The sequence below is a fragment of the Numenius arquata genome, chromosome 21 (assembly GCF_964106895.1).
Source record: "Numenius arquata chromosome 21, bNumArq3.hap1.1, whole genome shotgun sequence".
Lineage (NCBI taxonomy): Eukaryota > Metazoa > Chordata > Aves > Charadriiformes > Scolopacidae > Numenius > Numenius arquata.
In genome coordinates this window covers 5,203,023-5,223,940 of record NC_133596.1, presented here as the reverse complement: position 1 = coordinate 5,223,940, position 20,918 = coordinate 5,203,023, and the positions used below count along the sequence as shown (strand labels likewise).

Here is a 20,918-nt window from a genome sequence, read left to right as displayed (position 1 = left end):
ACTCAGAAGGTGCTCTCGAGTTATAGTCAAAACTTGTACATTTTATTCCCAATTCACAGGGTTATTTGCACAGATGGAACACAAAACTCAGGAAGAAAGGATGTGTATGAATAAAACATCAGCATCTTTTGATCAAACACACTACAGGGTACAGAGTCTTCCCTTCCTAGAATAGTCTCATCAGTAAGAGCATCTTTAGACAAATATTATAGCAAATGGACTACAGACTTTTTAAGCAAGTTACAAGATAAATGGAGAAAACCAGCAATTATTAATGGGCGATTATGTCCTAAAAATGTGTAAATTTATCCCTTCGTACTTCCAAATGTTAATCATCTGCAACATCCCTGTCAAAGATCAAGATGTTGATCCAATTGCCCTTCTCTGAACATATTTTTCAAGCTGTTACCCCAGACTAAACAGTAAGAAAAAAAAAAAAGCTCTTTCCAAGAAGAGAGCTCAAAATAACATTTAAATTGAAAATTTCCACTTTGAATAAAGCCATTATACTGTACATTTAAACATCTTTAAAAGACATAGAAAGGATAACATTTAGCTTCCAGAGACCAGTCTATTAGAGGCCCTAATTTAAACACCCAGCTACTTGACCACTAAATTTTAAAGATTTATAATTATCGGTTGGGTGCACAGACTTTTGGTGAAAAAGAAGTTCCAATAGAGCCTTCTGTTACTGCTGAGATAAACGGATAATTAACGCTGCAGATATTTTGGAGCATGGCCATTACTTTTCAGCAGAATTTTTTTTTTTTTCTGCTTTTACACACTACTTCAATTCTACAAATTTTGCAGGAATGACAAAAAAAAATATCTATAGTTTACCACAGAGAAGAAAAAAAAAAAAACAGAATTCCCACCGTTCTTGAGACTCCAAAAGAAAGATGCCTAGACATGATCTTTTGTAGCCTGTGTATGTTCTTGCATTCCAGCTGTGCATAACCTGCAGGGAGCTCGCACAAAACAGGCTACTACTGCTTTTTATTTTTTATTTCTTGGTTGGTTGTGGTTTTTTTTTTTTTTTTTTTTTTTTTTAGGGCAGGATTAGGATTTCCTGCCTCGAGGGAGGGAGATGTTTTTATCTAGATGGGCTGTGGCTTGACTTGCGTGAATGCGTAAACATTCCCTGCCCTTTTGGCCACATCCTGCTAACTCGTCCCCAACTGAAAGGCCCACAGAACAGCTTCTTCACAATTTTTCCATGGGAGCAAGAACTAGGACAACATCTTTATTCATGCACTCTTGAAACATCGTGGGTTTGTGTTCGGCTTTTCTGGCTTGTTCATATACACAAGTCAAGTCAAAGTTTAGTCCTACCTCTGGGAGAGAAAGAAAGAACCATCAGAACTGTCAGATACTACATTATACTTGCAATGAATTGGATTTTCAAAACAAAAAAAGAATTTTAAACTGTGCTATACATAAATGTTGAGGCACACAATATAAGGACATGCTGACAAAATAGTTAAGGTATCGTTAACTCTTACTCCGCAGTCTCAAATTAGAACCTCAGCCTGGACACAAAGACCTTCTCCTCCCTCCTCCCCACCCATCCAGCTCCAATTCTGGCTGGACTAACGAGAACGTTAATTACAGCGAGGCCTCGGAGGCTGCCGACAAAACCCCAGACCCGCACCTTCCCACGCCACAGTCGGCTGGACCGCTTTCAGGTGGGATTTCAGTCTTGAAGACTATATTCTTTTAAGAAAGCTGAAAAAGGGTGGGCTTTTCCGCTCTTACACACCACTTTTATGCTACAAGATAATCACAGCTCAGCTTACGAAGTGTAAGAGGGGGTTTCTCAAAGCAATTAAGTGCTTTTCAGAGTTGTTTTTGTTCAGTGGCATTAAGAACAACCAGTTGTAAATACCAGGAGTGCCAGGAGGCAGCTTGGGTTCTAAACATCACCAGCAGAGTTTTTGCCACCCCCTAGAGAGCCATCACTGGTGCGACTCGTGATACAGCAAATATAATTTGAGAAGGTGATACTAGAAATTTGGTTCTCTAGGAATCTTCAATTCCTGATTTTAAGGAGTTTATAACCTGGCTAATGATACCCGAATTATAACCACAGGGTAGTTCATCCAGCAATAATGAATGTTAACGGAAAAGAAATGTCAATATATTAGACTACAACATATGCTTATCAATCTTATTTTGTCTAGTACCCCTTTAAAAATGTGAAATGATACTTATTCAGACATTAAATGATAAATTCCTGACTTTACTGAAATACCATAGTAAGGATTTTACTCCGTAAGGGATGCATAGCTCTACTCCTAACCATGCTCTGGAGTCAAATTCTAAAGCTACAATAATTCCAGTGGATCAGTATTTCCTTCATTTTTTTATTACAGCATGTTTGCTAAATTTACAGCAAGCAGAAAATAAGCTGGGTCTTTAGTTATTTTGATCAAAACATTGATGTTTTTAAGGTAGTACACAATATTTGTTAAAAAGAACATATAAAAATACCTTTTTAGAAGCCTCTATAAGAAAGGAAATACAAAGTTTAATCCCACAACTTTCCTCTGCTAAGAGCTGCACGCTACTGCTACAGTTTTAAATAGACTTTTTGCTGTTTTTTAAACTATACATCCAGGAAAGTCTACAAAATTAAAGGAACGTGCATATAAATGATTGCATAGCAGAACATGAACATTAACTGCAAACAGTAAAGAAAAAAAGTTAGAAATACTATCAAATGTACAAAGATTCTAGAATCAACCCCCTAAGCACGTTCCACCGCCAATATTTAAAAGCTGTCTGCGTTTCTTCAAAGGCCCTGCTGGAAACACTAAAACCAAAAACCCTAAAATATTTCTCTAAAAAGGAATTTTGTGAAATCGATGTCTTTATACGCTACTACATAAGACAGCAAGGAACACCAGGTGTTTGATGCTGGCTTTTGAAGGTAAATAGAAAAAAAAAAACCAACGCCAAAAGCCATTTTCATAACAAAGTATCTTGCCTTCTAGAGAAATACTGGTAAGATTACACACTGGTTTTGTTATTTTTCACATTCAATTTACTAAATATACTGTATTAGTGATAAACTAAATAGCTAGAGATGCAGCTCTTGTTCATATCCAACTTCAAACATTTGTTCTTAAGTAAAACGAAATCTTGTAACCAAACCACTATCCGTTCTGAGGAAGAAGTGATTCAGACTTGCTTGACCAAATACTTTTTTTTGATGTGTAAAAGCAAGTCTTTGTTACTCAGGAAGAGAGATGGCTACAGTTTTATACCTATGAAGACACCAACTAACCACAGGAGTCATTGGCATAAAAGTTTAGTTCTTATATACTGTACACACACGACTCGAAACAATCTACTGGTATCTAACAGCAGGAAAACTAAGTAATTTTATGGTTAACTGCTCACTAAAATTTAGAATAGATACAAAAACTGCATAAAATGTACATACAACCTAATATTTAGTTGCTCTGCCGTTTGCTGAAATTGGAATTTAATTTTCCACTTCAAGGTGTGGTGTTTTTTTTCCTCACACATTTAGTACTAGCAGCCAGGTCAAAAGCAGTGAAGCCTCTATCCTGACATGTCCCGACACTGCACAGGCTCCGAACGAGCTTTCCAAGACCGACTCTCTCCCCTTGTAGTCTGTGCAATGTTAGTACCATCCCTCCAGATGGCAGGGTTCAAGAGAAATCTCCAAAAAAAAAAAACCAACCCCAAAAAACCAAACACCCCATCTCTCCATAGAGCTCCATTCACCAACCTACTGGTGTCACTGGGCTCGGAGAACACGGAAACCTGCCTTGGAACAACGGAAAATCGCTAGCCTGCATCTCCCGGCAGCCAGTGTTGCACTACAGCTGTCCAGTTTTTCCGTTTTATCCCAAGAAGTTTAGTATTAAAGAACAAGTTAAACAGTTGGTTTAACTGTTCAGCACAAACTGGTACCAATTTCTCTATGGGTATGACTTTTTTTTTTTAATAGGACAATGTTGCAAGTTACGATCAATCAAGTCATCACCAATATCTAAGCATTTAAAAATGCAAATCTTTACAAAAATATACATAGAGACACCACAACCAAATCGGTAGCTGCCCATGACGTTTAACCAAGTGGACATTCTCTCCCTCTCTCTCTCTCTCTCTCAGTGGCTTCTCAACACTGTTTTAATTTTAACCATTGTCGGCTACAGGGAAAACTGACGAAGAAAATATTTTTTAGCACTGTTGCAACATCATATTCCTGATAATTTAAGTAAACTGAACTGTGTGTAAATGAATCTTACATGCCTAAAACCAACATGGATACACTGTTAGTGGCCACTGGACTTGGGACTAGTCCACGACCTTGATCTGGATTTTGACCTAGATCTAGAATGTGATCTTGACTGTGATTTGGATCTAGCTGGTTCTTTTTTTCTCGACTCCTTTTCATATCTTGAGCTGGACTTATAGTGTGTTTTAGAATCTGTTTTAGAGGTGCCTCTAGATTTGGTGTGAGATGCAGACCTAGACCGTGATTTAGCCTTCATTTCTTTCTTGGGCTGTGACTTGGATCGTGATCTTGAATTGGACTTAGATCTTGAAAAAGATCGATTGCGGTGTTTGAACCTATCAGAATAAAGGGGAGAGAGGAGATTTGAATGTAAAAACACTATTCTTAGACATCTAGTACATTAAAAATTGTTTACCGTTTTTTTCAGGAGAAACTTTTTTTTTTATAAACCTATAGTTAAAGGAATACAGTGATCTAAGTTTTCAATTTAAAGAGTATAAAAAGTACTTTACCTATCATTGTCCGAATGGCTTCTGCTACGACGAGGTCTTCCAGTAGGTCTACTGCTAAAAAGGTACATCAGAAAAAGTAAACGGTGACAAATACCTATGTATGTAATAAACACTTAATAAATTATTTTTCAAGCTGTGCATTTGCTTTTAGTTATTCTTCAATGAAGCACAGAATCATTTCATTCAATATTTCTGATGTGATGGAGCATGCAAGATACATAACTCCCACAAGTAATTACAAAGTGAGTATAGAGAAAGATTATGCAAGATTTTAACAGTTAATTAGTCAATGTGATGTTTCTCCTCCAACAGACTGCTGTCCAGTTGAAGCCAAACACACACTACACTTACTTTCTGGGACTATACGATCTTCTATAGCTGTAATCAAAAGAACGACTTCTAGATCGTCTCCTTTCGTAACTCCGACTTCTAGATCGCCTATATCTGTCATAGTCATCGTAACGAGAAGAACTGTACAGGTTTCTCCCTTCCTTGGCTTTCATCTGATTTGGTGCTGTAAAAAAATAGCAATATTTAACATTTTAAGTTAAAAAAGACGCCCTGCTTTCCTTTCAGTGACACTACTAATCCATATATTTGGTATTTAGCAGAAAGCCTAATTCATGATTCTAGCAGCGGTGTTTATGGAAAGGACGGATAAGAGATCACTGTATGTCATTTGCTTTTTGCCGCTTTAACCAATGGACAAAAATTAATGCAGCCTTGTGGGCATTATAAATCTAGGGGGGAAAAAAAAAAACCAAACCAAAACCAAACCACAAATAAACTACCTCCAAAACCAGTAAGAAAGGACTAATGCTCCACAGAACCAGAGCAAAGAACTGGTTAAGGTGATTTCAGGCCACCTGGAAACTGGTGTGACAAGCCAAACCCATGACTGAGACATTCTAACATTCCTGAATTTACTCAAAAAGTGAAAGCTAACAGGGAATTAATTAAACACCTATTTTCTTGCCAACACAGCATCACGCATTACACCTGATCCACAGTCGTCTTTAATGATTAAAAGGCAGTGTATACACCAGCAGCAGTGGATGCCACACAAAGAGAAGTCTGATTCTAGAAGTACTCCCCCTGCCAGCAAAATGATGCACATTCACTCTGTAGCTCAGTTATTAAAACAATTAAGAATGAATGAACTTATTAGTCTTCTGTTGTACTTCCTCTAAGCAGCACCGCTTTCTTTCCTTGGCATTAAATCCCATTCTCATTCAAACCCAAAGACCACACTCACAGTATTTTAAACATATCATGCTGTGATGAACACTATCTGTACTAAATGGCTACAACTTTTATGTTTTAAGTGCTGCTGTTTCCAACACTACGGTTGATTTAGTTAATTTTTCTTCAGAAATTTGGAAGAAATCCTAATGTTTATATACAGGACAGAAGTTTATCCTTCAGAGCATACAATTTCCATTGACTTCAATAAGTTAAATGTGTGTATTTGAGGGAAACCTGCACAGTTAGGTTGTTTCTTTGATAGCTTAACTGAAAGATCCTTAAAGCGCTTTTATTCCCAAACTGCACATGAGTATTACATTCCTGGTTTAGATCAACAAGTACGTGTTAGGTTTACCAACACCATGCTGTATTTTTATATAGTATTTATGTATATGTTAAGAATATATATACGAATTACAGATGGAAAAGGGCTAAGTTCTCTTTACAATTATCTGTTCAGCACCTAACACATCTGTGTCACGTTGAATTGAGATACCTCGAAATTCACTTTTATCTTGAAGCCAAGTGAAAATGAAGACATTACCTCAATCCTGGAAATTGGACTGCAGGGGGAAATGTCAACACAGAATCACTAACACGCTTCAACACAATAAAACATAGCAATGCATTAAAACTGAGCTACTCATTTTGACAGGGAGAAAACTTTCAACAGTGTGTTTCTGCAAAGAAAGCTGAACAGAGCTGCACAGAAAGCTCTTAAGATTTCTGCCAGCAGCAAGGATCGGATTGTGGTAAGTGACCGTTACACTTAGTTATCTGTTTTTAATTAAAACGAGTCATTAATAGTTACTGAATAAAAAGCAACACAGCCACATACTGTTTATATACAAGTAAGAACATATCACAGCAATTAATAACACATGTAACATTGCCTGGCACTACACATTAAGGCCAAAATCACAGTCTGATGAAGTAAACGCAAAGCACTTACTCTTCCGATCCCCCTGTGCAAACTGGATTTCTATTTGCCGACCACAAATCCACTTTCGATCCAAATTATGGAGAGCATCTTCTGCATCACGGACATCTTCAAATGTGGTGAGTGTTAAGGTACTTGGGAATTTGAGTAGTTTACAGATTTGGCATTTAAAATAAAAAAAAAAAAGTTATTTTATAGTTTTACAGGGCTTTTTTGGTTTGGGGTTTTATTTTAAGTTCTTTTGGTCATGCTACAGTATACACTAATAAATATATTTTTTAAAATTTAACCACCATCTATCTGAGAACTCGTACAATAAAATTAAAGTCTCATAATATGACCGCAAACTTATCCATCGGCAAGCAGTTGCTATGCGATACTCTTAACTTTCTTCTTCTCCCACTTGTACTTATGCAAGAAAAAAAAGCGGTATCCGTTTCAAAACACATTTGTTAATGGTCATTCAGTTCACTACACTGACTTTACTAAAATTAAACCCTTGTTCTTAAATTACTTTAGGCATACCAACAGTAAATTTAACACGTGTCTATTAATTTTAGGATTGGGATAAAGCTCTCCATTTTTTCACCAACTGACTTTAAGTTTAAATTCTGTAATGCCATGGACACGTATGCAGACCTTCAACAGCCCGAGATAAAAGCATACACTAAAATCCTTCCACTCTCAGTCAGGCCAGATGTTCAGTAACAAAGACATTACTAATTTTAATCTGCAATACTGACCACTACTGTAATTCACACACCACCTTCCAGCTACGTGACCTGAAAGAACAAATTGCCTTTCTCCTTGTAGCAACTCAGTTCATCAGCAGCATCATCTAAGCAGAAAATAAACTATCGTGTTGTAGGTATATAGCTTGATAAACCAAGAACGAATGCACTTTCACTCAAGACCACAGTTACAGTAGCACTCACAAGAGAAATATTACAGGTTTTGTCAATGGACTAAACCAGAATCATTCATCAAATTACTGCTTACGTGACAAACAGAAGAAAAGCTGTTATTCTGTAGGATACATCAGGTATGACTCCTTTAATCTTGGCCACCATTCAACTTCATCTTGACCTTTAACTCTTTAAGTGCTTGTCAGAAGGACTTGTCATGAGATGCTTGGCCAAAAATGACAGATGGCTTTATCTTTTACTTTGAAAAACAACCTTTTCCCCCTTTTGCAGATAAAGCGAAGCTTTGTCTCCCATTATGGCTTGTCCTTCTTCCAGCTTTTCTTTATTTTTTCTTTTCCCAAACTCTCCCTTCTCTTCAAGCCTGATCCTTAAGAGGTCTTTGGCTTGTCTACTTGCCTTAATTGTTGAACTCTACTCTAAAGGTTCTTTCATGCTTTCTCTTTGGGGTCGCCATTACTGTACAGCTTTACATTCTGAGGCAACAACAGAGGACAGTAAATTAGGGGACAATATTAAAGAAAGAACTTCACCTCATTTTTTATACAATCTGATTTTGATCAAGTGATTCCAGTTTCCATTTGTTAAATTAACAATGAATACCAGCCACAGTTTGCTAAGCACAAGTTTACTTACATACCAGTGATAATAAAAACGTGCTAGACAATTTTGAGTCAGTGATAAATTTTCATTTAAATCATATAGTATTAATTTCAGTGACATAAGCAAGCTTTTATATTACTGGACTTAAGTTTTGCAAAAAGGCAAAGAACAATTGAGAGAAGTTAATCTTCAAAAATAATGAAACACCACAATATAAGTAAGACACTTATTAGATACAACACAAAAGTAAACTGCTTTTTCATTTAGATTTGTTACCTCTTACACAAACTTGAATTTCAAACTTCAACACCCCTCACTAATCAGCCATCTGAAGAAAGGATATTGAACATAAGCAAATCCTCTGGGACGACGAGTGTAGAAGTCAAGTGGAACGTATACATCAACTATAGGCCCATAACGACCAAATTCACGGCGCAAGTCTTCAGACCTAGAATATCACAAATATCTTATATGTTTTTTCACTATTTAAGGTGTTACAAAAACATCCACCAAATAAAAAATAATAGTAATTTAAAACATTTAAAAATCTACAATAATATGACCACCCATCTTTCTGAAAGCAGTTGGTAGAGGATGCATGTAGCAAAACATTTTTTGGGGAAAAAAGCCTTTGGGCAGTTCATTGTTAAGGAACACACGAGGCTTTTCCAAAACACTCAACACTCAGGATGCTTGAGATACACCCTGGCATTTGGAAACCAGTGTTCAGCATCTCTCTACAATAGAAGTGTAAACTGAAAAGCGAGGCATTAGTCAATTCAATGCAGGATGTACTAGCAGAGGTGGGCAGAAAGTGAAAAGACAGACCTAAGAATTATTGTTATTTAAGTACCTCATGTAACTCTTGACAATGATTTTGCAACACGCAGACATCAACCGTAAGATCCAAACGAAGAGTACGAGAATAAACCAGTCACACAAACTCATTTCCATAGAATAATCAATACTTACAACCACATCAAACAGAACAAAACTTGAGTGAGCAACCATTCATGCCCTTAGGATAGCTTTTCCGAGGAGGTGGCTTTAAGAGAGCTGAGCACAAAAAACTGTTGAACAGAACTGTAACTATACTTGGAACAACTACTGTCTCCTCAACAGAGAGGTTTCTTAATCACATCAGCTTCTTTACATGTATTTTTGTGTCATTTGAGGACAATAACCTGTATGAGAAAGACTGATGTAATGCCATATTTATGTGGTATAAAAGAGTTACTACTATTCATTTCTCTCTCTCATCAGTCGGGAAAGAATCTGGAGTGCATATAGTCAATGACGACAGAAGGCAACTACGATGACCAACATCAACATCTCATAATGAAACCAACTCTAAGAAGAATGTACTGTCTAATCACAAGCTTATGGTGATAGCCTCAAAAGGACCCACATTATTTTAAAATGTTTGGAAGCAACAGTCCTCCCTGATTGTTCTGACAGTAAAATAAACTACCAGAAAGAGGAAAGAAAAATTCGTTGAAAAAAAAAAAAAATTAATTTAAAGCTAGTTACACTTTTGACTACAACAAGGTTTCTAATTCATTCTGTCGCACCAATGGTACTGTTATTTCCTGAACGACTTTGGTGCAAGCTGCCCAGGTAGCAAGCTTAAAAACTCATGCTTGCATTTTATACTACTAGACCTTACAGGGACCCTCATACAAATTCTACAATAATTAACAACAAAAGAGGGCTCTAATTCACGTATGTATTCTATACGAATATGCTCTATGTTTCACAGCTGACAAAACACAAAAGGGACACGATAAACTGCAAAACAGAAATGGAGAAGTCTAGTAGTTTATTAAAAATACCCAAGCATTAAATAAGAACCTGTTCAATAACCACTTTTCAATTACTTCAATTCGCTGTGAAAAGTTGCTTCACTAAGTTGCTGCACATATTTAATCCTTACGGGATTTTGCTACAATACAATTATTACGGAGAAAAAGCATCGTGTCCCCCCCCCCACTTTACAGTGAGTGTCATAAGAGGACACCATACATAACCGTTAATGCAGCAGCATTCCACCCGAGCTGGCAGCAATTACCATACTAACGGAACTAACGACGCCAAGAATTTTGGGGACACCCACAGCAAAGGCGCTGTTGTCGCCCTTCTAGTAACAACCGCTGTATTTCAAAAGAGCATTCCCCTCTCCAGCGGCTGCTGAGCATCGCTGAGGGGCACAGGCAGCTATCCCTCAAGCGGGCTTGCAAATCCCGCCTCTATCTCCCGCTGGACAAACTCAACCGCGGGTAGGAGAGTTTCACTTTCTTCCGGCCCACCTTTGTTCTTTCTGGACGTTTGTTTTGAAACCGATGCTCGTGGAGAGGAGGGAAGGAGAGCAGCATGGCGAGGAGGGAGAGGAAAATGGAGAAGGGCGCGGGAAGGGAAGGCGGGGAGAAAGGTAAAGCAGCAGAAGGCAGCAGGCCGGCCTCGCCCCCTCCCCTTCCCTCGCCCCGTGAGGGCCCCCGCGCCCCTCCGGCGGCTGCCGCCCGCGCGGCCTAGCGAGCCCGCCAAAGCCTGCGCAGCCCCCGCGCCCCGCTGGCGCCCGCCCCCACTCACCGGGTGTCGTCGGCCACGTTCCGCACGAAGAGCGAGGTGTTGGGGGGTCGCAGGTAACGGGACATGGCGGCGGCGGCTGGAGGGGGAAGAGAAGCAGCGAGCGGCAGGCCGGGCCCAGGCGCTGCGGGGAGGCGAGCGGCTGAGGCGACCCTCCGGAGCTGCACGCAGCGCCACCGCCGCCCGCCCGCCGCCTCTCGCGAGACTTCCCGCGGGGCTTCCGGCGAGAGCTCGGCGCGAGGAGGGAAACACAGGGAGAAACTGCCGGCGCCAAAAGCGGACCTGCGCTCACTGCGCATGCGCCCTCTACCCGCCGCGGAACGCGCGCAGGCGCAGAGCGCGCACTCCCCGAGTGGGCGCGTCCCCCCCACACCCGCGCCCGCTGCGCATGCGCCCTGCTCCGCCTCCGCGGCCGCGCGCCTTTCCCGCCGAAAGAGGGGGAAGCGCGCGAGCGGCTCTCCTCGCGCGGGCAAGATGGAGGGCGGGCGCCGGCCGTGAGGGAAGAGGGTCCCTTCGGCCTCCCGTGGTCGCCTCTCAGCGCCATGGCTCGCTCCTGTGCAGTCGGCCAGCACAGCGACCTGTTGGTCTTTGTGGAGTTTGGTGACGGGTAGAAATACTTGCTGCCAGGGTCGCCCTTTCCAACTGGAAATGGAACAGATTTGAACAAGATCCAGATAAGATTATAAATACTTTTATGAAGGGCCTTTTCCTGTGGCTTGAGGGATCACTGTGCTGTGGCCCCATCACCGATGGCTGTTGTGCCCCAGGACTTTTCATTGGACAGTTGTAGAGCAGCGGTATTTGCAAAAGACCGGCCCTTTTTTACTAAAGCCATTCGTGAGATGAGAACAATAAAGTAGGCGGGTAGAGAGATTATTTCTTAACGCCTTAATGTGTGAGTCACCAACATTTATAGGCAGATAAATGGCAGATCTGTGACTGAACAGTTACAGGTGAGACGATGAAGGGTTCAATAAAGCAGCGTCTCTGCATCTTTGCTGCTGTGAGGAATTTTCAGTGAACTGCAGATGGGAGAGAAAGACCTGATGTCTGTCACTAGCGTATTTTCGCTTTTTTTTTTTTTTTCTGAATATGAATGAAAACTCTTGTGGGTGGACCCTGCTGTTCATATCCCGGCAATCTCACACTCGGAATTGCCTGACATTTCTACGGGTTTTGAATGACAAGTTCGATCACTGACACAGGAGGTGTATGTCAACTATATATGCTGCTCATCCAAAAAAAAAAAAAAGAAAATTACTGTGGTTGTATGCTCAGTGGTCTGTGTCCAGGGTCTCTGGCAATGTTTTCTGCATTTAATATTTACAGTTAACATTATTCTGTGCTAAGTATGCTACCAGCAGGTTGAGTTTGTTACCTTGTGCGATATATATACACAGATCTGATTACACAAGTCATCAAAAGAACATGAAAATCAAGCCAAGAAAGCACATTAGAGACTGAAATTATGGTGGGAGTGTGTGACACAAAGCAGCTACACCAAAGCAGAAAAAATTCCTTCCATAGATGTTCTGAAAAACAATGGAATCACCAAAGAGTGATGGTGATGGGTAGAAATACTTTGTGCCAGGATTACCCTTTCAGAGCTTCTCAAACTGGAAGAGTTTTGAACAAGATCCAAATAAGATTATAAATACTCTCATGAAGTCCTTTGTGGAAAAAAAATGCCTTGGTTTTGTGGAAGAGTGAATCCAGTGCTATCATCCAAACCTGTAAGAGTTTGTCATCCAGAAAGGATCGATTACTTTGGGCAGTGGGGCAAGGTTCTCAGTCTGATGAAAATCCTTCAGGTTTTGACTGCTTCACGTAAGGAACTGCACTGAGTATTTCATCTAAATCTGAGATTCCCTGTGGCAGAAGAATATTACCCTTGGATCGAAAAGATTAGCACAGTTGTTGGAAATACTAAGTCACCGCAATTGTGAAGTAAGGTGAAATATTCTTTTAAGAATTTTTAGTGCCTTCAAATTAAAATGGCTTAGCAATAGTTTAACTTCTGTATAGGATTAGTGTGGTTTTAGTATGTAGTAGCTACAGTCTTTAAGTTAAACCACCTTTGTATACCAGTTGTCATGTATTAAGATTGGACTTTGTTAAGGGGTTGAATAGGGAAGAAGCGAGTTTGCAAGGCAGATTATGTCAACAAAGCCGGGAATATTTAAGTAGTCATTGAACCAAAATAAGACCTTCATGTTTCTTCTAAAAGCAAACAAATTCATATGCATTTTGTTTTAACATCGGTCCCATTTTATGTCACAATGTATCAGAAGCAATTGTTTTGTAACAGGTTTTAAAAGTGTAGTGTTCAGAGTAATGAATGGTCTCTAAACCTGAAGGGTCTCTTATTTTGTATCCTACAATTTACCGATACAGCATTTGGTCATTGAAGACTTGCAGTGAATTTACTGTTGGAAAACTGTGCTCTGTTTTGTCGTGTTTCACTCTGTAGTTAGCAGCAGTTACCCAGCAACTCCCAAACAGAAGTGTTTGAAACTCTTATATGGCTTTTTTTTTTCAGTACAGAGGCTTTAAAGCAGCCTTCTCCTGGAGTTTTACCAGTGTCTTGATTTCTGTTCTGTTGATCTTATTTATGTGTAACTCACATGGAATTGAATTTAGTCTGCAAAAGTCTACTTAGCAGCAGAGCCACCTGGGAAGCAGAATGAACACGATATTTGGCACCGTTATCGAATCATAGAATCATAGAATGGTTAGAGTTGGAAGGGACCTTAAAGATCATCGAGTTCCAACCCCCCTGCCATGGGCAGGGACACCTCCACTAGAGCAGGTTGCTCAAAGCCCCATCCAGCCTGGCCTTGAACACTTCCAGGGATGGGGCAGCCACAGCTTCCCTGGGCAACCTGTTCCAGTGCCTCACCACCCTCACAGGAAAGAATTTCTTCCTAACATCTAATCTAAATCTCCCCTCTTCCAATTTAAAACCATTACTCCTTGTCCTGTCACTACACTTCCTGACAAAGAGTCCCTCTCCGGCTCTCCTGTAGGCTCCCTTCCAGATATTGGAAGGCTGCTATGAGGTCTCCCCGGAGCCTTCTCTTCTCCAGGCTGAACAACCCCAGCTCTTTCAGTCTGTCTTCACAGGGGAGGTGCTCCAGCCCTCTGATCATCTTTGTGGCCCTCTGCTGGACCCGTTCCAACAGGTCCATGTCCTTCCTGTGTTGAGGACTCCAAAGCTGGACACAGTATTCCACGTGGGGTCTCACGAGCGCAGAATATATGCCAGTATAACTCGCCGTGAGGACCAGCCTTATCCCGGAATAAGAATACACTTCCCAAACTGCTTATATCACGTTGCAAGTGTTATTAACTAAAACACAACCTCCTCCCTCACAAACTGCCCTGCTCCTCGGGTAGGAAGACGTAGGCTCAGCACTCTTAATTGGAATAAAAGATCCCCATGAAGATTTTAAAAGGCATAATGAGTCTAGCAACATTTTCTTCATGGAGGTCTTACACCCAAGACCAGTTCTAACAAATCTGCAGTGACTTAAATAAGTATGAAATAGGACTGGGAATACAACAGTAGGATTTAATCAGCAGTGAATAGAGAAATGGTTGTAGGCATGGGTCTTGTGCATTTTATGCTTCAGTAGAGACACGTAATCTGAACATAAACAGTTTAGTTGCACTTGAGCTTCACAAACTTGAACTGTGACAAGCAGATATTGGGAGTATGTTGCAAATTGGAAGAACATTTAATTCCCTTTGCTCTTGTAGTGCCTCATTTTTGTTTAATCGTACTCTCGTGTACTTCAGTTTAAGGGCAGCCATTCCTATTATTACTTCGTAATTGTTTAGGACTGTTAAATACTTCATAGCTTTTGAAATATTACTGTTTCTATTCCTGTTACAGACACGTGGTGCAGATCAGCTAAATAAATGTCTAATTGTTCTTTGCTGGCTCAGTTACAGAGAAAGGGTTTTTAGTAGAAGACCAAACTTTATTAGACAAAGGAACTAAAGCTGAATATGTTCTCTGATTATATAAGAAACCAGGAAGAACTTATATCAGCTTTTGTCTGCTCCCAAGGATTTACGATAAATCATAGTGTTCCAGTTAATGTCCAGGTTTGGTTGTCTGGGAGGCAGACTTCTGTCACTTTGAGTATAGAAGGGATCTTAAGTGCACTTGGGGAAAACACAGTCTTAAAATAATGGGAGGTGATACGTGTGTGAAAGGAGAGCAAAAACCATAATTATCTTCTGTACTGTTTTTTCAGATAACAAAGATCACACCTTGTGGAAACTGCGCTTTATTCTAGGTATGTAAAGATGTCACAAAGAAGGTGATCTGTCTTTAAACTTTCTTGCTTCTTCTGACAAGTGTTACTCCACCAAAAGTCATAGTCTGTAGAAGACAAATACGCATAATGTATATTTCATTTAGACTTTAGGAAATCTGTTTATAGCTAAATGGCTACAAGTTGCCGTAAATCATTATAAATCCATCTTATTCCACAAGAAAATACATTTACAGTACGTGCTTATAAATATGTGTATAACATGCATTCCAAGGAGAATTTTTTTACAGAACTAGTTCTGAAGATGGAAGATCTGAATACAAATGCCTTAATCAACTGCCTTTTATCCCTCTGTTTTAAGAACTATCATAGATATTACAAGAAAGTCATGCTTCCTGTAACAGAAATCCACTGTCCCAAAAAATAATGGGTTCTTTTGCCTGGTGTTTTGCTTACTTGCTGTTACAAAAGTAGTTTGAGATATTTAAAAAGATCTTAGGAAATTGCACATCCAAACCATGTAACTTTAATGCAGTTAGCTGTAACTCTTGCAGCAGTATTTACCCAAGTGGACACTTTCTAGAAGCCAAATGAGCTTTACTCTATAGAGAAAAGCTCTTGGTCAGTACCAAACAATTTAAAACTAACTAAAGAACTTTGAAGAGTTGTGGGCAGAACTACAATTGTAAATTTTCAGGTTTGACTCAGCCTTTACTGTCCAGAGCCATTGCTGTGGATAAAGCTACGGGTGGAAACACTGCTATAGTAATATAGAGGAATTTATAAGGAGTCTTTCTGCAACACGCTCAGCAGTGAAAGCCCTTCACACTTCAGTGCCTAGAATTGGCCCCAGGGTAGTAATTAATAAAAAGATTTGTTGAGCAGGATGCCTTAAATATATGAGCAATGTTTAAAGGAGAGTCATCTAAGGCAATTGGTTTAAATAAGAAACTGGAATAATAAAGGACAAGAATAGTATTTTCCATTAACTGCACTAAGTTTGAAATACTAAAAGTCACCTGTAAGGATTTTGGGGCCAGGATTTGTTTAAAGTATTGAGCCTACACTAAGAGCTGATCAACACAGAACATTTTTTCCTTCAGTATTTTTCTTAACGTGCCATTGTTTTCTCACACTTACCTCCACCATTTCACTTCCTTTAATTTCTTGCTCGTGAGAGAATTTGTCTGATTTGCACACAAGCTTCCCGTTTACCATGTTCACAGTACACTGGTGAAGCAGATTTAAAAATGATAAAAAAATTTAGATTTTGGAATTCAATTAGAATAAGTAGAGGGCTACATAAATGGGAAATAAATTCTACCGGTGTTTCATCATCACATCTGCTAATTAAACTGGACACCAGACCATTTTAATAAGAGTTTTAGAAGAAACTTTTCTGTTTGTTGAAATGAAAGAAATGTATGCTCTTGAAGTTTCATTCATACACAGAAACTGAAGTATAAGGATGAATAAAGAGATGAAACCATTCCTGAAATACATTACCTTTAGCTTTCTGCCATCCATAGTAGTAATGTCAGCTTCTTTTCCAAGCGTAAATGAGTTAGTTACAGATTGCTTGGGTGTTTTTGATGTCACAACAAAGTCATTTCCTTTTTGTTGTATTTCAACAATAGGCTTAATATCTTTGGCGAGTTTGATAAGGTCGTCTGGCAATGCTGTAAAAAAGGCGAAAAAGGACTTTTATGAAGTAGTGTGTTGATATGAAATAGCAAATTCTTTTATTTGATAAAGTTGCAAAAGATACAAACCAATAGAAAGTGATGGTTTAGATTCCTCACTTCTCTATGGGCATAATGTTCCATTCCATCTAGTCTGTACAGATTTTGATATTATATTCATTAATCTTTTGTCAGAATATGTATTGTTTCTTTCAGTAACAGCTTGCCATGAGATGACATTTCTCCATGACAAAAAACATGCATTATTTTGTTTCTCTCACCTCTTCCCAGGGAGACTGGAGGTGAGGGTTCTCTGTCTTGTCAGGGCTGCAACGGCGCAAGTAGGCTCAGCCTGCCTTATTGGCGCCTCTCCAGTGTGATTTGAGGGTGTCATCTTTAGCAGTAGAGGGATTGGGTCAGGCATCATACTGTCGGACTAGGCTTTTCAACTGTAACTGAATTTTATTCTATTGACTACCTCTTATATACTCTTAAAAATCCCCCAAATTGGAACAGGCTTCTCAGGGAAGTGGTGGGGTCACCATCCCTGGAGGTATTTAAAAGACGTGTAGATGTGGCATTTAGAGACATGGTTTAGTGATGGACTTGGCAGCGTTAGGTTTATGGTTGGACTCGATGATCTAAAAGGTCTTTTCTAACCTAAACTATTCTATGATTCTATGATTTTTATTAATGTAGGCATAACCACTAAACCTATTCCTTACAGATTACTAAGCAGCTCCCACACATGTTAATCACTAGTGCTGCAGAGAGAGCCTGCACTACCAATAGCACATTGGACACCAGAATACATCATTGACAACTTGTTTCTAGTTAAATGTATTTATAAAGTTATGTGAATCAAAGCAAGTTGATTTCTGATATACCTCTTCTTTCATGAGGGACTCCTGTGATGTTAAGGTAAGGATTTGGCAGTTATCTATAACCTTTCTACATATATTTTTACAATTTTCAGCTTCTTCTAATTTCCAAATTACAGACTTGCCTGGCAGGGGTAGTTTGTCATACAAACAAAAAACAAAAAAAAACCCAGAGAAATACAGTAATAAGAAATATTGGGCAAAGTGTGTGTTGGGATCCGAGCAAATGATTTCAGAAGTAACAAGACACTTACCAAGAGCCTTCAGAAACGCTTCATAGTTCTCTTGGGCATAGACCTGCCAGGTTCCGTTGAATGCCATTATGGATGTTATAAGGCAGTTCAGGGCGGTGATGTCAGCAGGAAAGCGAGGGCTCTCTGTGGTCATTCAGATGCTATTTATGGAAGGGGAAAGGCCAGCCCAAATTGTGACTGGCTAATTATTAACTGTGAAGTAACAATTATTAATCATTTATTTGTTCTTAATGATCATAACCTCTAGTTCATTCTGCTTTGTAGAAAGTCTTACCTTGACCAGCTGGTTTGGGATGTTATGTTTACTGCGGGTTACTGAACTCGGGTCATTATTCATAATTGTTCTAAAGTGTTGCATGGATTAATTTCTTTTCTTTTTGTTCACAACCTCTATGTTTAATACATTTTCTGTGTTTTGGATAGGATTCTTCAGATAAAATGGCATAATTCACAGTAGATGTGAGGTAATTCCTGTCTTGCAGCAGGAACTTCCTAATTATCACAATATTCTCTACTATGGGCACTTGGACCTTAAATGGTGGGAATAAAATCCACAGCTATTTCTTCCAAAGTTGTGGGCCTTCAATTGCTTGAGGGAAAATCATTGCAGTGGGACAGTCAGTTATGACTTGTGCAAACCGCATGAAGTTCAACCAGGCCAAGTACAGGGTCCTGCACCTGGGACGTGGCAATCCCAGGCACAAATACAGGTTGGGTGGAGAATGGCTGGAGAGCAGCCCTGAGGAGAAGGACTTGGGGGTGTTGGTGGATGAGAAGCTCAACGTGAGCCAGCAGTGCACGCTGGCAGCCCAGAAAGCCAACCCCATCCTGGGCTGCATCAAAAGAAGCGTGGCCAGCAGGTCACGGGAGGTGATTCTACCCCTCTACTCTGCGCTTGTGAGACCCCACCTGGAATACTGTGTCCATCTTTGGAGTCCTCAACACAGGAAGGACATGGACCTGTTGGAACGGGTCCAGCAGAGGGCCACAAAGATGATCAGAGGGCTGGAGCACTTCCCCTATGAAGACACACTGAAAGAGCTGGGGTTGTTCAGCCTGGAGAAGAGAAGGCTCCGGGGAGACCTCATAGCAGCCTTCCAATATCTGAAGGGAGCCTACAGGAGAGCCGGAGAGGGACTCTTTGTCAGGAGGTGTAGTGACAGGACAAGGGGTAATGGTTTTAAATTGGAAGAGGGGAGATTTAGATTAGATATTAGGAGGAAATTCTTTCCTGTGAGGGTGGTGAGGCACTGGCCCAGGTTGCCCAGGGAAGTTGTGGCTGCCCCATCCCTGGAAGTGTTTAAGGCCAGGCTGGATGGGGCTTTGAGCAACCTGCTCTAGTGGAGGTGTCCCTGCCCATGGCAGGGGGGTTGGAACTCGATGATCTTTAAGGTCCCTTCCAACTCTAACCATTCTATGATTCTATGACTTTATCCAGTAGATGTCAGTAATGTGCACCTAAATCTGTATTAAATTCAGTTTGTTTGGTTTTTTTTTTAATAATCCCTGCGTGCATAGAAGATTAAAGTTATAATATAACATGGAACATCACTTGGAGACTGACATGGAAGAAGTAAATGGGATGTATTATTTTTTCTTCTCACCAATTGCACTAAGAATTCCTCACTAGTTATAGCTATTGAGTGATATTCCTTGCTGTCTATGCAAGCATGACTGTTGATTTTGGAAGACACTCATTAGATTATGTATCTTGCAATTACATTGCTTAATTCAAATAAAGCCCTGTATCCCAGGGGTGGATGACCTTTCTAAGCTAACTTCTATTACTCCATACCAGTCAGTAATTCTTCTATTTAAATAGAAAACCAATGCTGAACTTTTTCTTACACATTCACAACTTTTTTTTTTTTTATTATTTTCAGTATGTAATTTTAAAGAAAATTCACACAAAGTGCCAATTTTGTAATTACGTTTACATATGATAATACCCGAGGAGCAAGGATGAGGTAGTGATAATGAATAAGGCCGTATTTCTGTGTGGGGTGTAACACACATGACTCTAAAAGGTGCGTATTTATACTGGAGTTATTCTAGGACATGATCGATCTTTTCTACCGGAGACTAATGTTAATGATGCTATCAAAGGGCCTGCTTTTCTTTGTTCACTGTAAGGTTGATTCTAGACAATTAGCAAAGCTCTCTCTTTTTAGTATTATTGATTTTAATAATAGAAATTATATACATTTAATTTAAGTAGTGTCTGCAATGTGACTGCCTTTGGTCAAAAGATTGGCAATCCTTTGCAGGACTGCTGTGCTCTTTTATGTTTATGCTGGGACTGCAGTGTCCCTCAAATAACTGGGAAAAATACTGCTGCTGTGAGGACAGTTTATATTAGTTTGTGGAGCAAGGTAAGATCCTATTTTGCTGAATAAATATGTTTAGCTGGATGGCTGTATTAGGAATACTATCACTTTTTTGTCACTCACTGTAAACTGACACACTTACTGGTAGAAGCTGGGAGTATAGCTGTGGCTTCTGAGCAGTTGAGAGGCCACATTTTTTTCTTCATTCAGAATATTTTAACATAACTACTAAACCTAAAAATCTCTTTAATTGTAAAGAATATAAGTGTGTTCAGTAGGGTGGAAGGGTCTGTTTCCACCTCTGTAGACATTCACTCAGCCCTAAAGAAGCTGAATGTGTTACTCTGTAAAGAACTAAGCCTTGAAAATGTCACTGCCTTGTTTTCTTCCCACATGGGTCAGGTTTGGAAAGATG

At 39.8% G+C, this 20,918-nt stretch overlaps 2 protein-coding genes across 6 annotated transcripts; both read right to left on the bottom strand.

Moving 5' to 3' along the window:
• Positions 1-21: 21 nt before the first annotated feature.
• Positions 22-11,273, bottom strand: SRSF10 (serine and arginine rich splicing factor 10). Of its 5 annotated transcripts, XM_074161867.1 has the most exons (7): positions 11,080-11,271; positions 8,837-8,941; positions 6,980-7,083; positions 5,134-5,296; positions 4,783-4,836; positions 4,504-4,605; positions 24-1,334 (listed from the first exon to the last, which is right to left on the bottom strand). In XM_074161867.1, exons 1-7 carry the CDS (start codon positions 11,142-11,144, stop codon positions 1,316-1,318), a joined length of 612 nt encoding a protein of 203 aa, XP_074017968.1. In that variant the 5' UTR covers positions 11,145-11,271; the 3' UTR covers positions 24-1,315. The 5 variants fall into 5 exon arrangements, with proteins under 5 accessions (XP_074017970.1, XP_074017971.1, XP_074017968.1 ...); XM_074161869.1 differs by lacking the exon at positions 4,504-4,605 and having other exon boundaries at positions 22-1,334; positions 11,080-11,273; XM_074161870.1 differs by lacking the exon at positions 4,504-4,605 and having other exon boundaries at positions 23-1,334; positions 4,783-4,833; positions 11,080-11,265.
• A 3,355-nt stretch (positions 11,274-14,628) lies between these two features.
• On the bottom strand, positions 14,629-18,309 carry LOC141474247 (fatty acid-binding protein, liver). Its single transcript, XM_074162065.1, has 4 exons — positions 18,177-18,309; positions 16,866-17,038; positions 16,500-16,589; positions 14,629-15,466 (listed from the first exon to the last, which is right to left on the bottom strand). Exons 1-4 carry the CDS (start codon positions 18,307-18,309, stop codon positions 15,416-15,418), a joined length of 447 nt encoding a protein of 148 aa, XP_074018166.1. The 3' UTR covers positions 14,629-15,415.
• Between the last annotated feature and the right edge of the window lie 2,609 nt (positions 18,310-20,918).